Source organism: Panulirus ornatus, chromosome 66, assembly GCF_036320965.1.
Source record: "Panulirus ornatus isolate Po-2019 chromosome 66, ASM3632096v1, whole genome shotgun sequence".
Classification (NCBI taxonomy): domain Eukaryota; kingdom Metazoa; phylum Arthropoda; class Malacostraca; order Decapoda; family Palinuridae; genus Panulirus; species Panulirus ornatus.
In genome coordinates, this window is record NC_092289.1 from 17,681,614 (window position 1) to 17,696,523 (window position 14,910).

Genomic DNA, 14,910 nt, shown 5'->3' on the forward strand with positions numbered 1-14,910 from the left:
GCACTTCACTATTTCCTTCTGGGGAACCTTAGTGTGCTGAAGGTCTTTGTACTTTTATATGCTTTGCAATCTACATTGTAATTCTGTTCATGACCATAACTTGTCTTGAAAAATTCCAATTTACTATTGAGAAGTTCAAAGTGCCAAGAAACTTAAGAGAGATGAGGCCCTACAAGCATAGATCTCTCTCCTTATACCATACAAATATGTGATTACAGTATGCCAAGAGTATACTTCTATACTCTACTTGAAAATAAATCTAACTCATGAAATATTTCATCCCATTTCATTGTTTCATTATTCCTTTATGTATCCTTTAACATGATCTATTTCACTGTTACTTCCACTATTCATCTTGTACAAGTCAACACTGAAGCTTAACTATGCATGAACAAAACCAATCTACTTCAAAGTGAAAGCCTTAATACCTGGTACTGGAACATTTGCTTCTTATATCATTGGTTTATGAAGGAATATCATCTTACCATCGTCAAACTGATATACTGGTCTTTAGTATGCCACTTTGGAATGAGACATGGAACTGGTAGGCTGCAGCTACATTAATGAGCAGTTCACAAACCAGTGCAGAAAACACACAATATGAAAAGATAAGTATTAAAGTTATGAATGATAGTCTTTGTAATAAACAATAAAAATACCTTGATATTTTTTGTACGAGAGCCTGTTTAACAAATGTCAAAATATCTATATTCATTTATCATACTTGACTGCCATTTCTAGCATCAGCAAGGTCATCAAAAAGTAAATACATTTTCCTCCTGCCAAATAACCACTGTGTCACTGTACATATACACAACAAGTACAACAGTCTGACAAAGGCATTTTAATATATAGGTTACACCAGTTATTATGAAATAATCTAGGTCCTCAGCTTGTATCCATGACATATTTGGGATTGCATTGTGTTGAGATAACATGACTAGGCATGTAACTGCACACACACAGTATATGTATTATCATTATCTGTAATTTCATACAGATATACAGCATTTTGGAAAAATAAATCCAGAGTATCATAATCTTCTACCCATTACTATGGTGACTAGTATTAGACTACTCAGGTTATCTAATCCTCAGGCTTAGACTTCGTCAAACTGGCAATGGACTGCTAAGCCTATGCAATAGCTTCGTTGTTGCGTATGTACAAAATGAATGTGGAACAACACTTCAAAGTCTACTGCCTTATGTATACTTCCACTTAATGAAAGATTCTGATTCTTAATAAAACCCATTAACCCTAAATCTTAGTCATTCTTAAACTAAGTACTTCTTCCTCAGCTGAAGCTTCCCATACTGACCAATGAAACCCTTTTTAGCCAGCTCCAGGGTGAAGCGACGTGTGATCTTCTCTAGTTCACCAATGGAATACTCGCGGGGGTTAATCTTAAGGCCAGCTTTAGCTCCTCCAAAGGGTACATCGACACAGGAACACTTAAATGTCATCAAGGCGGACAGAGCTTTAACCTCATCAGCACATACATCCAAAGAGTAACGGATACCTGTAGAGAAAAATAAACTCCAGATAGTAAATAATCTAAATTACCTGAAACACTGAGTTACCATTTTACCAGCATGAAAAAGGGTAAATAATATGTTCAATAATTAAAAAGGTATCCATGTTCGTTAAATGAGATCACAATAAGAAAATCAAAATGAGAGGTGGGAAAAAAAAAAAAGATAAAATTTCAAGTAAGCTATATATTAATAATAAACGTGTTAGTCTAGAGAGCACTGAATATAAGTATCTATATAAAATAGGTGACTAAACATAATCAACTGATCTACAAATGGCTTATAAGAGGAGTCAGTATGAAAAGCCTTTCTAGATATAGTAAAAGTATATAATGTAGGAAAAACTACCAAAAGCCTGAGAGAACTTAAACTATGGTACAGTGGAGTATTCCTCAATTCAAAAAGGGCAAAGGAACTCATTTTTGGTTAAATACAATTACATAATATGTCAACATGATTATCAATGCATGGATAAATAGGGTGGTGAGAGAGGTTATATTCAAAACCAAAAGCAGTGATGTAGCACTGATGAGAGCTACAGTAAAACTGGAATACTTTTATGAGAGGATGATATTATAATAGTAACAAAATTATTATACCTTAAAAATGGTAAATCAATTAGCAAATGCACATGAGGGAAAGTGAATGAACATGAATTTAAAGGAAGTTTAAGTCTGAAATATGACAGGATTGTAAAATTTTTACAGTTTAAGTTTGAAATATGAAATGATTGTAAAAACTTTTAAAATAATTGTTTTGAATCACGATGGTGGAATTCAAGAAAAGACATATAAAAATGTTAAAAGCCATGACATATCAGCGATATTACGAGGCAGGCAAACTGCAAAAACCCTAAAGGAACTATGAAATGAAAAACATCAGTCATTAGAAAAGATGAGATATGTTAGAGCACATGGTATAAACTAAACTTTTTTGGAAAAAAAAAGGGGATATCTTACAAGAGAAGGGTGGAAAAAAAATTTCAATGAAAAAGCTGGTATGAATAAAATCATAAATAGTACAGTGGAAAGCCAAAGTCAGATATATATGATAAAGGAATATATAAGCGTCTCAATAAAAGTCTCTAAATTGAGAACCGAGATCAAGTTGTGCACTGCACAGGTGGAAACTCACCTACAGCTACGATACTTTTCTACAAGAGCAAACATTACCAAATGGGTTCGAACTAGACATAGGTATAGTGGCAATATCACATCCTTGCTTTTGTATGAAAAGTTTCTGTTAATAAACCCTAACATCCCATTTGCTTTCATGGCAGCTTCATCACAATACTGGGAGAATCTAAAGTTGGTGGAGACAGTGACCCCTAAAGCCCTCATACTTGAGGGATGTCCTTCATCTTGTGGCTCATCAGTTCATAATCACATTCTTTGTTGAGGTCTTCTTCTAGTAATGCTGACATTTATTACTGTTAAATGACATTTACCTTCTTTTCAAATCATTCAGCGATTTTATCATGATCCTCTCATAATCTTAGCCTATCTTCCTTTGTTAATATGGCATTGGTGATCTTTGTGTCATCTGCAAATTTGGACAATGTTATTCAGCTCTACATCAAAATCGTTATACAAATATAAACGATGAAAAGTATTGGCCAATGTCCAGATCCAAGTAATGGATGACCATGGCAATGATTCATCATTCATTACAACTATTTGCCTCCTATCAGGGGATCAGGTTTCTATCCATTTCCTAAGGAACCAGTAATCCACAAGGCCGAGCCTTCAATCATAAATTTAACGATGGGGGGTTGTCGAATACTTTCTGAAAGTCCAAAATACAATATCCATTGCTTTTGTCTTGTTGTGGGTATTGAACACTCTGTGATATAATTCAAGTTGATTTGTAAGATATGATCTGCACCTTCTAAAACATGCCTGTATAGTACTGATCAGACTGTTGTTCCAGGTAGGCAGTTATTCTATCTCTAATAATCGACTAGAAGTTTAGATAAAAATGATGTGAGGCTAACAGGATAGTAACTGCCAGGCAATTCACAGCTTCACTTTTTTGGATGCAGGAATGATATCTGCCTGTCTCTAGTCCTGCAGGACTATTCTATCCCAGAGAGATTTATTGAAGATATAGGCTAATGGTTTGGCACTTTTGTGTTTTTGGCGTTATGTCACTTTATAATCACTCGTGGATGGAAACATTCAGGACCTGGAATGTTATTAGCCTTCAACTTATCTGTGTTAGTACTTAACTGTGACAGTAAATTCTGGTATGGCATGAGTGCTATCTATTACAGCTTCAAAATTAGTGTCACTGCTTTTTAGTGTAAAAAGAGAACTTAAAACTTGTTCAGGATTGTTGCTGTGCTTTCATCGTCCATAATGAGTTCCCCATCTTCATTTACTAAGGGTCTTATCCCACTCCTTATGTTTCTTATTACTGATATATCTATACAATCTTTTAAGTTTTCCATTACTATCTCTTGCAACACTAATTTCGTACTCTCTCTCTTAGCTTCTCTTTACACGTCTCTCCTATGTTATAAAGCATTGCAATATCTGGGTCATTGTTTGATATCTTAAGCCTGTAGCCTGTTTCTGTACTATTTAGCTCTTGTAGTCTATTTCTGTACCATTTAACTCTTGCAATATCTGAGGAGTACCATTCAGGTCTGATGTAGGTGTTATTGTTTCTGTTGTGCATGGATATGAATATCTTGTTGGTGAATAAACTGATGTTTAAAACTGGCCTATAATTCCTCTGGGCATGAACCAACAAGGGTGAAACACTTTAATGTGTTGAGCAACCCATCAAAATCAGACTTTTGAAGTTATGGGTAATAATACTGGTTCTAGGGGAGTCAGTTTTGATATATTGTTGAGCCTAATCATGCTATGGTCACAAGCACCTCTATAATCTTCAACACCGGTATCACTTATACAAACTCCTGGGATGTAAGTAATGAATCAAGTACATTAGCTACCATAGTCGGCTCGGAGATGGTTTGGTTGAGAAAAATGTATTCGACAAAGGTGAGAAGTCTAGCAGATTCACTTTCTCCAACTGAGATAGTTTGCCAGTTGACTTCTGGAAAATTACAATCCACCGGAAAGATGAAGTCTATTCTGTATTGCTCTTTGTAAACTTTCATACATAACAGGGTTCATGTGTGCTGTCTGACTACGGCGTATATATATATATATATATATATATATATATATATATATATATATATATATATATATATATATATATATATATATATATATGATGTTTATGTAAAGCTTGGAAAATTCTGAGTTAATTTGAAGACAGGTGTTCAACAGCGGCAGATGTGAAGTCTGAAATTCAATGGGGTATTAGGTAATAGGCTTTTATGCACAATGCAGTTCTGCCTCCTCGATAGTCTCTAGCCACATAAATAAATTGTACACTGGCAAATTGTACCCACACTCGAAAATCAGTTGTTTTTAGTGTTCAGAAATGTTTCTTGTAAACCAATCACATCAGTGTCCAGTATTTGCCAATCAATATAATTCAGCTATTTTGTTTTGGAGGGTTCTTATATTCGTGTACAGTCCATCAAATTTTCTTTTGGAATAAGCACTGAAATCATCCATCCAGTCTTACCAAACAAAATCTTGGTGAGAATATATAGAGGAATTCTATGATATTCTAACTACACACTTAAAAAGTGAACTCTTAATGCAAACCAATGCTAAACTGTGGGTAATCACTTTCACTTTATTTCCCCATGACATAGAAAGAGAATAAGGGCTTTGGTTTATTTTCTTATGGCATGTCTAATAGTTATGGGGTTACAGAACCCCTATAATTAATTTCATTTCTGTGAGTGCAGAGGAAAACAACTTGTATTTCGTTAAAGGAAGTTAATGCCTTCCGCGTAAAACGAGAAATGCTGCTAATTAACCAGTCCCAGATAATATTTTCACCAAATCTTCACAGGCAACTACTATACCTTACAGGCATATGCAATTTCAAAATTCCCCAATCTCTAAAACTGAAAAAAAAAAAAATAGAAGAAACGTGATAATACAGCAGGTTAAATTTGGTGCGAATGCTTGCAAACAACCGGCTATAAATCCAGTACGACTAAATAACTTGAAGAAACTTTTAAGAAAGAGAAACATCTGTTTATGATCAGCAGGGTTCATGGTGTTGGAAGACTGGCACAAGAAACACACACCCAAGACACGCAACATTATATATAAGAATCTGGCTGTTTCTTGTTTTTCAGTCAGGATAATAACTGCATTTCGTGTCTCGTTAAAAGTCATTGGGTTATCAATCAGATTAATAAAAACATCTTATATCTCACAAGACCATTATCGTTCATAAGATGCATCATACTACAAGTGAAATAAACGGCATCTCATTAAATCATTTACGTCTGCTCCTAAAGTCAGCTTTTCAGCCTATCATTGAAACGCATCATCCACGCTGTTCAACTATTATCATTGCCCCTCCCCCTTCCCTCCTCTCTTCATACAATGTCCCATTTTCCCCGTCCAATACTGGTCAATATCTTTTGTATATCATTCATCCATCTTTCACGCGACCTTTCATTAAGTCTTCCACAAGGTGGTCCCCTGTCAAAACTGCAACTTAGGCATCCATTCCCTCGGTGTTCTCCATGATGGATTCCATATATTCTTACCTTTCCCAAGATCACTATATTCATTTCGTTTCTAACTACCCCAATTACTTAATCATCCATACTTCGTTCAGCATTTCCTAGTCTCCTTACTTCCTAGCAACAAACACCCATCACCATAAGCCAGATTTATCGAAGTTGTGAAAGCCCCCCCAGTCAGATCTCATCTATGTAGGTTACACATAGCAGCGCAGATAACTACAACCTGATTCACTTACGTAATCGTTTCATATGAAAATGATATCTAATTAGGCAGGGATTTCATGTGGTTTCAATCGCTTTTACCATTTACCATTTACCCCATTTTATAATCCTTCACAGTAAGTACCTTGAGTCAAAGTCTTTTTGGGAAGTCAGAAGAGTTAAACATTATATTTCCAAGCCTTCTCCATTATCTGATGAACTGGAGGTACTATGACAGCCGTTGCTCTATGTTCATTCGGGAAACCAAGCTGCCACTCTCACTGTTGTGGCCTTTCTGGTATGATTACAATTACTTTGGCAACAATAATCATGAGGCATGTCTCTGGAATTCTCATATTTTCCTGTAGTTTGGTTTCCGCACTCAGCCGTTAATTTCCCTTACCACTAAGCTTGCTTTATTGTACAATAATCTACTGACAATTGTGGTTTACATTGGACTACATGAAAAGTGAAGGCAATTCCTTTAGTCATCGATATCAAAATGATTAGATATACCATATAATTACGCCTGACAATGGGGAACGATGCCCGACTGATAACACATAGCTGGGAGCACTGCTTCTATCTGCTCTACATGTAGACCAACCCAACCCCAAAAACACCTCACAGACTCGCCCTCGTGGTAGACTCACTGCCTAATGGTTGTCCACGCTGGAGAACTAGTTCTAACTTACATAAGCAGGAGGTAAGGTCAGAGACAGTGAAAAAAAACAACGAGTTCCATCAACCCCCCCTTTTTTTTCTTTCTAGGGTACTGCAAAGATATTACGACACCAACCAGAATCGCCTTGCGACTCCCCTTATCCAACGCCGTTACACCCACAGTTCCAGGCCAATGGTGAAAGCAGACAGACAGACAGAGAAGTATCGGGGCAGTGCATCAGGGCCCCCCTGCTGTGGCTCAGGTACGTCACAAGCCAGCCACTCCTTCAACATGGGAACGCAGCTCTCTCTCTCTCTCTCTCTCTCTCTCTCTCTCTCTCTCTCTCTCTCTCTCTCTCTCTCTCTCTCTCGTGCAGCGAGAGCCTCGCGCTAGTCCTGCCTTTGGTGGCTTTAATGGCGAACGCAGGCAGGTAAAACTGACTTAAGAGCATCACCAGCTGGTGCACAGGATGCCCCAGATCTATATAGGCACATCAGATGCTTACCCACTCTCTCCCCTTAATTAAAACGATGGACTCACCGATAAACGTTCCATTGACTTATCGACAAGTTCACGGACTCTGGTCAACTTATCTTTTATGTACACATAAAACGTTTCCCCACAACCTACAAACTCTGCTACAAATATACATAAGGTGTGTGTGTGTGTGTGTGTGTGTGTGTGTGTGTGTGTGAATAAATACATGGTACTTATATACAAGGCTGAGAAGACGGGGCAACACAAGCGTACAATTCCGTCCCCGTAATATGATACTAAATACATAACACTTTTTCCCTCTTAAAAAGGACACTCATGAACCACAAATAACACACCAGCAAACGTTTCTCTTCATCTGGAATATTTCTCTTACCTCTTGCAGTACACTTAAATCATTACAAAAATGAATGTTTAAATGTTACAGTAAAAAAAACAAAAACATTTAAGTTGTTTCAACAAGCGTCCCCACCCTCTGAGATTGTTGATGACACAAATCATCACACACACATTGCATGTGTGGGGCAAACAAGCACACACTACCGTATCGGAGAGAGACAAAGAGAGATAGCATTTGAGAAATATTCTCAAGATGTCTTCCTGTTGCCGAGGTTCTCTTTTATCTATCAAATACCAGGACGATGCCACACCGTTCGAGAATCTTGTGACCGAGCTGAATGGAATGATTGCGTCTGGCCTTCGGGCAGCCCAGACACCATGACATCATTACGACTGCCAGAGGTATCACACCCCACCACCAGTGGATGATGCTTCCACTACCTGAGCCGGATCCTCCAGAAAGGCTCCACATCCCGGGTGACGAGTGGTCTAAAGACGTACAACGAATTGCTAGGATTGATGGAGAACTAGGGACAGGGAGTTTATCATGTGGGACAGGGTGCTTATTATGTAAGGACAGGGAGCTGTCTATCATGTGGAACAGGGTGCTTATTAGGTAAGAACAGGGAGCTGTCTATCATGTGGGACAGGGAACGCATTATGGACAAAAAGCGTATCATATGGGGACTGGGGGAAGGTCATGTGGGGACTGGGGGAAGGTCATGTGGGGACGGGGGTAGATCATGTGGGGACAGGGAGCATATCATGTGGGACAGGGAGAGTAGATCATGTGAGGATGGAGCAAATTACATGGGACAGATGGGCAAGGCAGGGTATGCAGGACAAGAGAACAGGGCAAGAAAGGAAGTAGAATGTCAGAAGAGAGAGGCTAGGATGAAGTTAAGAAGAAATGGTGAGTGGGCAGAGGTAAAGAGTGGGGGCTTCAAGTGAGAGGGGGGACGAGAGGTAATGATGGAAAGGCCTATGAAGATGGAAGGAGAGGCGGGAAGAAGAGGTGAGGGAAGAGTGGGAGGGAAGCAGGAAGCTAAAGGCCGTGGTGAGAGTGGTCGATACCCACCCAAACTGGACGACCTGACTGTGGCATGACGAGTGAAAAAAAAATCTAGCTCCAGCTCCCACCTTCTCCCAGCTCCAAGTGTTACTCTCACCCAGCTTCAGTTGTTTCATTTTCCCCAGCTCCAGGTGTTACTCTCCCAGCCCCAAGTGTTACTTTCTCCCACCTCCAGGTGTCACACTCCCTCAGCTCCACGTGCAACTCCCACCAAACTCACTCACTCTCACCCACTCTTGAATTCCGAGTGTCGCTCGAGCAGAGCTACACACACACACACACACACACACACACACACACACACACACACACACACACACAAACAGGCAGACACACACACACAGACTATGAAACTTGATGCGGACCCGCCAAGGTACGATTTCTGGGGAGGGGCACTTGACTCAATAGCCAACCCAACTGCTCATCTACCCCTCCCTGGCTGGTCGATAACTGGGTACCTGCCGTAACCTGGGAGAGAGAGAGAGAGAGAGAGAGAGAGAGAGAGAGAGAGAGAGAGAGAGAGAGAGAGAGAGAGAGAGAGAGATGCAGCCGTCATCCTCCCTCTTAACCTAAAGGGGGGGGGAGCCGCCCCCCTACTTCCCTCCCTCAGGGTACAGTTACAACAGCCCTCTCCCTCTCTGTAGCTTTAAAGATACAGCCGGCACACCGTGGGTCCCCCCGGGGTAAATACAGGACTTTTAAACGTAATCCTGAAGGTTACGCACCATTTTGCTCTTCCCAGTCCACTGACAATGTAAACACAACCTGCAGGGCCCTCAAGACCCACTCTCTACAGTCAGTACACAGTCGACCTATATATATATATATATATATATATATATATATATATATATATATATATATATATATATATATATCCTCTACCTCACTTGCTACTCTACAGATAGTGCACAGACAACCTAATATGTCTGCCTCAAAAGCCAGTCCACAGACGCTGCACACACCAGCCTTTCAAAGACTCTTCCTTCATGAGACGATTACAAATAACAGACCGTCCTATAGGCCTAAGGATAAGTCCTACCCCGGAGGGTGACCCACCTTAGGCCTAAGGGTAAGCCCCTCCCCCCACACCCGTGGAGACTTAACACATTTTAGGCCTGAGGGTGTGAGGGCCCCCATACCCGTAGGGACTAACCCACTCTACTGAGCACCTAAGGTTGACCCATCGTAGACCTAAGGGCGAGCCTACCACGCCAAAACCCTCTTAGGGCACAAGCAGCGCGTCCCCCACGATCAGCTGGGTGTATTGATTTATCAAGCAGCAGCAGCAGCAGCAGGCGCAGCACCCACACATCCACCAACCATGCCATCCTACTGACTCGCTTGACACTCTCCGCTACTCTCACATCAAGCACACCTCTCCCACCACACTGATGGCCACACCTCTCCCACCACACTGATGGCCACACCTCTCCCACCTATAACAATGGCTACGCCTCCCATACCACAAATACTGACAGCGCATTCCACTTACACCACTGGCTACACCTCACCCACCACACTAGTCTACATCTCCCTCCCACCGTACTTCTGGCTACACTTTGCCCACTACATTACAAGCTACACCTCTCCACCCAATACACTGATGGCTACACTTCTCCCAGTACACAAGTAGCTACAACACTCCCACTACACTGCCGGCTACAACCTCTCCCATTACGCCAATGGCTACACCAACCCAAACAGACCTCCAAGGAAGTTCAAACAACAATGTCTCGACAGTCAATGGGGTGGCGACCGGGAGCCTCTCCTGACCACAGTATGGTGTGCCCCCCTAACAGAAATAGGCAAGGCACAGCAGAGAGGCGGGTTGTAACCCACAACTTGTCTTGGCAAGGGGTCGTACACCGCCCCTGAAGATGAGGGTTGATCCCAAGAACCTAAGCCTGCTGCTGCTGATCATCCCCCCCTCACGTTTTAAAACACTGCACGGTGCCAAGCTCCCACTATGACCATGAATAACATCAGCTGGCCTGACAAATTTTTTCCTTCCATAGTAGTTTGAGGAAACCTGTTGCTCGTGTCTTTGTAGGAAAAAAAAAAAAGGGCGGGGGGGAGGGGGTTTAAATAAAACGATCAAGTATGTGGAGAAACAAACCAATCTTTTCAAATGAACTTACAAGAAAATAAAAAAATAGAATAAAATAAAAAGGCGAGGCGTTGCCTATACTTCCAAACAAAGAACAATGGAGTGAGCCAGTGCATTCATTATGTAAAACAACCAGTTTCTTTATTTATACTGTTCCACGTATTCGAGTCTACAAAGTAACACAACTCCGAAAAACTAATTTAATGGTAATCAAATAACCAGTCAAAAACCATACAACCGAAAATCCGTAAATACTTTATCTTTTATGGATAGTTGGTTATTTGGGCTTTAAGTCTATCCACTACTTAGGTAATTAAGTTCGAATAACTATAATGAACGATAAAAAAAAACATTCTATCAGGTGCTCAAGATCTTTCTAAAACCATATAAGTTCTCACTGCATTTATGGCCCGCGCTAATTACTGATAACTACATTTTTTCTTTATTAACTTCCGTCGCCTTTAAAGACGTTTCTCGGCAACAATTTTCCTTCTACCGAGTAAGGTGAAACACTTGCAAATAAAGTGCCGGAAGAAAATGAAAAAAAAATATATATACCGTTTTCGTTTATCATTAATTAGAACTGATAGCGTTAAAGTAGCTTCTTGCTTCCTTCACCAGTGAAACCTATTACAGTCTCCTACTTCGCGAGTTCCACCCTCGCCAAACGAGCTTCCCACGTGAAATACGCTTCATCCATACCAAATCCTCATTTGATTATAAAAATGATTATCTACCTGACTACGTAAAAAAAGAAAATTGAATCTTGGTATCCATACAATAGAAATAATACTTTACAGCATTACAGTAATCTAACACACACACACACACACACACACACACACACACACACATATATATATATATATATATATATATATATATATATATATATATATATATATATATATATATATATATTTTTTTTTTTTTTTGCCGCTGTCTCCCGCGTTTGCGAGGTAGCGCAAGGAAACAGACGAAAGAAATGGCCCAACCCACCCCCATACACATGTATATACATACGTCCACACACGCAAATATACATACCTACACAGCTTTCCATGGTTTACCCCAGACGCTTCACATGCCTTGATTCAATCCACTGACAGCACGTCAACCCCGGTATACCACATCGCTCCAATTCACTCTATTCCTTGCCCTCCTTTCACCCTCCTGCATGTTCAGGCCCCGATCACACAAAATCTTTTTCACTCCATCTTTCCACCTCCAATTTGGTCTCCCTCTTCTCCTCGTTCCCTCCACCTCCGACACATATATCCTCTTGGTCAATCTTTCCTCACTCATTCTCTCCATGTGACCAAACCATTTCAAAACACCCTCTTCTGCTCTCTCAACCACGCTCTTTTTATTTCCACACATCTCTCTTACCCTTACGTTACTTACTCGATCAAACCACCTCACACCACACATTGTCCTCAAACATCTCATTTCCAGCACTACCATCCTCCTGCGCACAACTCTATCCATGGTCCACGCCTCGCAACCATACAACATTGTTGGAACCACTATTCCTTCAAACATACCCATTTTTGCTTTCCGAGATAATGTTCTCGACTTCCACACATTCTTCAAGGGTCCCACAATTTTCGCCCCCTCCCCCACCCTATGATCCACTTCCGCTTCCACGTTTCCATCCGCTGCCAGGTCCACTCCCAGATATCTAAAACACTTCACTTCCTCCAGTTTTTCTCCATTCAAACTCACCTCCCAATTGACTTGACCCTCAACCCTACTGTACCTAATAACCTTGCTCTTATTCACAATTACTCTTAACTTTCTTCTTTCACACACTTTTGCTTTGTCGCTGTCTCCCGCGTTTGCGAGGTAGCGCAAGGAAACAGACGAAAGAAATGGCCCAACCCACCCCCATACACATGTATATACATACACGTCCCCACATGCAAATATACATACCCATACATCTCAATGTACAGATATATATACACACAGACATATACATATATACACATGTACATAATTCATACTGTCTGACCTTATTCATTCCCGTCGCCACCCCGCCACACATGAAATGACAACCCCCTCCCCCGCATGTGTGCGAGGTAGCGCTAGGCAAAGACAACAAAGGCCACGTTCGTTCACACTCAGTCTCTAGCTGTCATATAATAATGCACCGAAACCACAGCTCCCTTTCCACATCAAGGCCCCACAAAACTTTCCATGGTTTACCCAAGACGCTTCACTTGCCCTGGTTCAATCCATTGACAGCACGTGTGTGTGTGTGTGTGTGTGTGTGTGTGTGTGTCCGATTACAATACTACTCGGTGAACGGCAATAATTCGCCCCTAGAGCCCCCCATGACCACAATGGTACTTTAACATTTCCAATCACGTCCAAGGTGAAAGGCTGCGTTTACACTGCCTACTGATCTTCCTACGATGGCTTCTGATCTTCCTACGACGGCTACTGATCTTCCTACGATGGCTTCTGACCTTCCTACGATGGCTTCGTCGCAGAAGCGAGAATCCCGACGGTGGCTACGTCGTACGGGAAAAGGGAAACAAGTCGCCGGCTGTAAAACGCAACAAACAACAACAAAGATGATTGCAGCAGAAACTGGTCTTACCACAAGTGTCTACGTCGCAGAAGAGGGGAAAACAGTCGTAACACCCAAGTGATCTTACTACAGTGGGTACGTCGTAAGAGAACATGATGCGAATCAAAACACCCAATGCTCTTACTACAGCGACTACGTCGCAGGGGGGGGGGGGGGGGGGGAGGAGGAGGAGGCACGAAATGAAGTACGTGGCAATCTTACTGGAAAGACTATGTCGCTGTACAGGCCCACCAGTCGTAGCACCTCGTGATCTTGCTATTCATCAAGTCGTAGATGAATGTAGTTATAGCACGTACTGGTCCTTCTACGACTGCACGAGCGAACCATGTTGGACACAAGCCAGGCCTTGTGACTAGGGTCCCGCCTCTCAAACACGTCCTGGCCTTTACTTGTGTGTGTTTGGTTATTTGTTGGTAGACGTGATATATCAATCAATATATATATATATATATATATATATATATATATATATATATATATATATATATATATATATATATATATATATATATCATTGATATATATGTATATATCAATGATTAAGGAGTAAATGCACTTCAGATGGAGTTCACACACACAATGTAATATATATATATATATATATATATATATATATATATATATATATATATATATATACACACACACATATTCAGACTATATCCGTGAATCCACAGCACACGTCTAGTGATATGATTCTGTACGTAGAACATTATCTTGGACAACCAATGGGGAGTGGCCACCGTCTCTGATAATACAAAGACGACTTTTACTTTTTTTTCTTTTAACTCACCCATGACGGTAACGTGTCTAAGTCAAATGATGCAAGTCTTAATATATTCAAAGTTCATTTTTGCGAATTCACCGCTCTCGTGACTTTAATTCACCGTAAGAATTCCCTGTGAATAGGTCATACAAAAATATGGCGTCCGGATAAACAACCAAACATTCACTCAATAAGTGGTAATCGTGGTTTCCTTCAATTTGCAAAACGGCAGAGTGACTGACTAATTCAAAGCGCCAAGTTAATAAGCCAAGATTAAATGAGAAGATATATACTACCGGTCATACAACTAGGACGAAATGAAATAATAATGAAATGAATCGAAGACTATTAGTTGCTAAGTAGAACAACCGACAAGCTCAAATTAACATTACATCCTAACTCTTCAATACACACAGTTCTTAATATATATATATATATATATATATATATATATATATATATATATATATATATATATATATATATATGCTATAAAGTGCA

The 14,910-nt window shown here is 40.4% G+C and overlaps 1 protein-coding gene across 9 annotated transcripts in view; it reads right to left on the reverse strand.

Annotated features, from left to right (window-relative positions):
* Window positions 1-14,910, reverse strand: part of Gdh (glutamate dehydrogenase, mitochondrial) — an 88,517-nt gene that overhangs the window by 49,976 nt on the left and 23,631 nt on the right. For all 9 annotated transcript variants that reach the window (XM_071658415.1, XM_071658420.1, XM_071658414.1 and 6 more), the window contains exon 4: window positions 1,320-1,520. In XM_071658415.1, coding sequence (XP_071514516.1) covers window positions 1,320-1,520 — 201 coding nt within the window. The remainder of the gene's footprint in view (window positions 1-1,319; window positions 1,521-14,910) is intronic.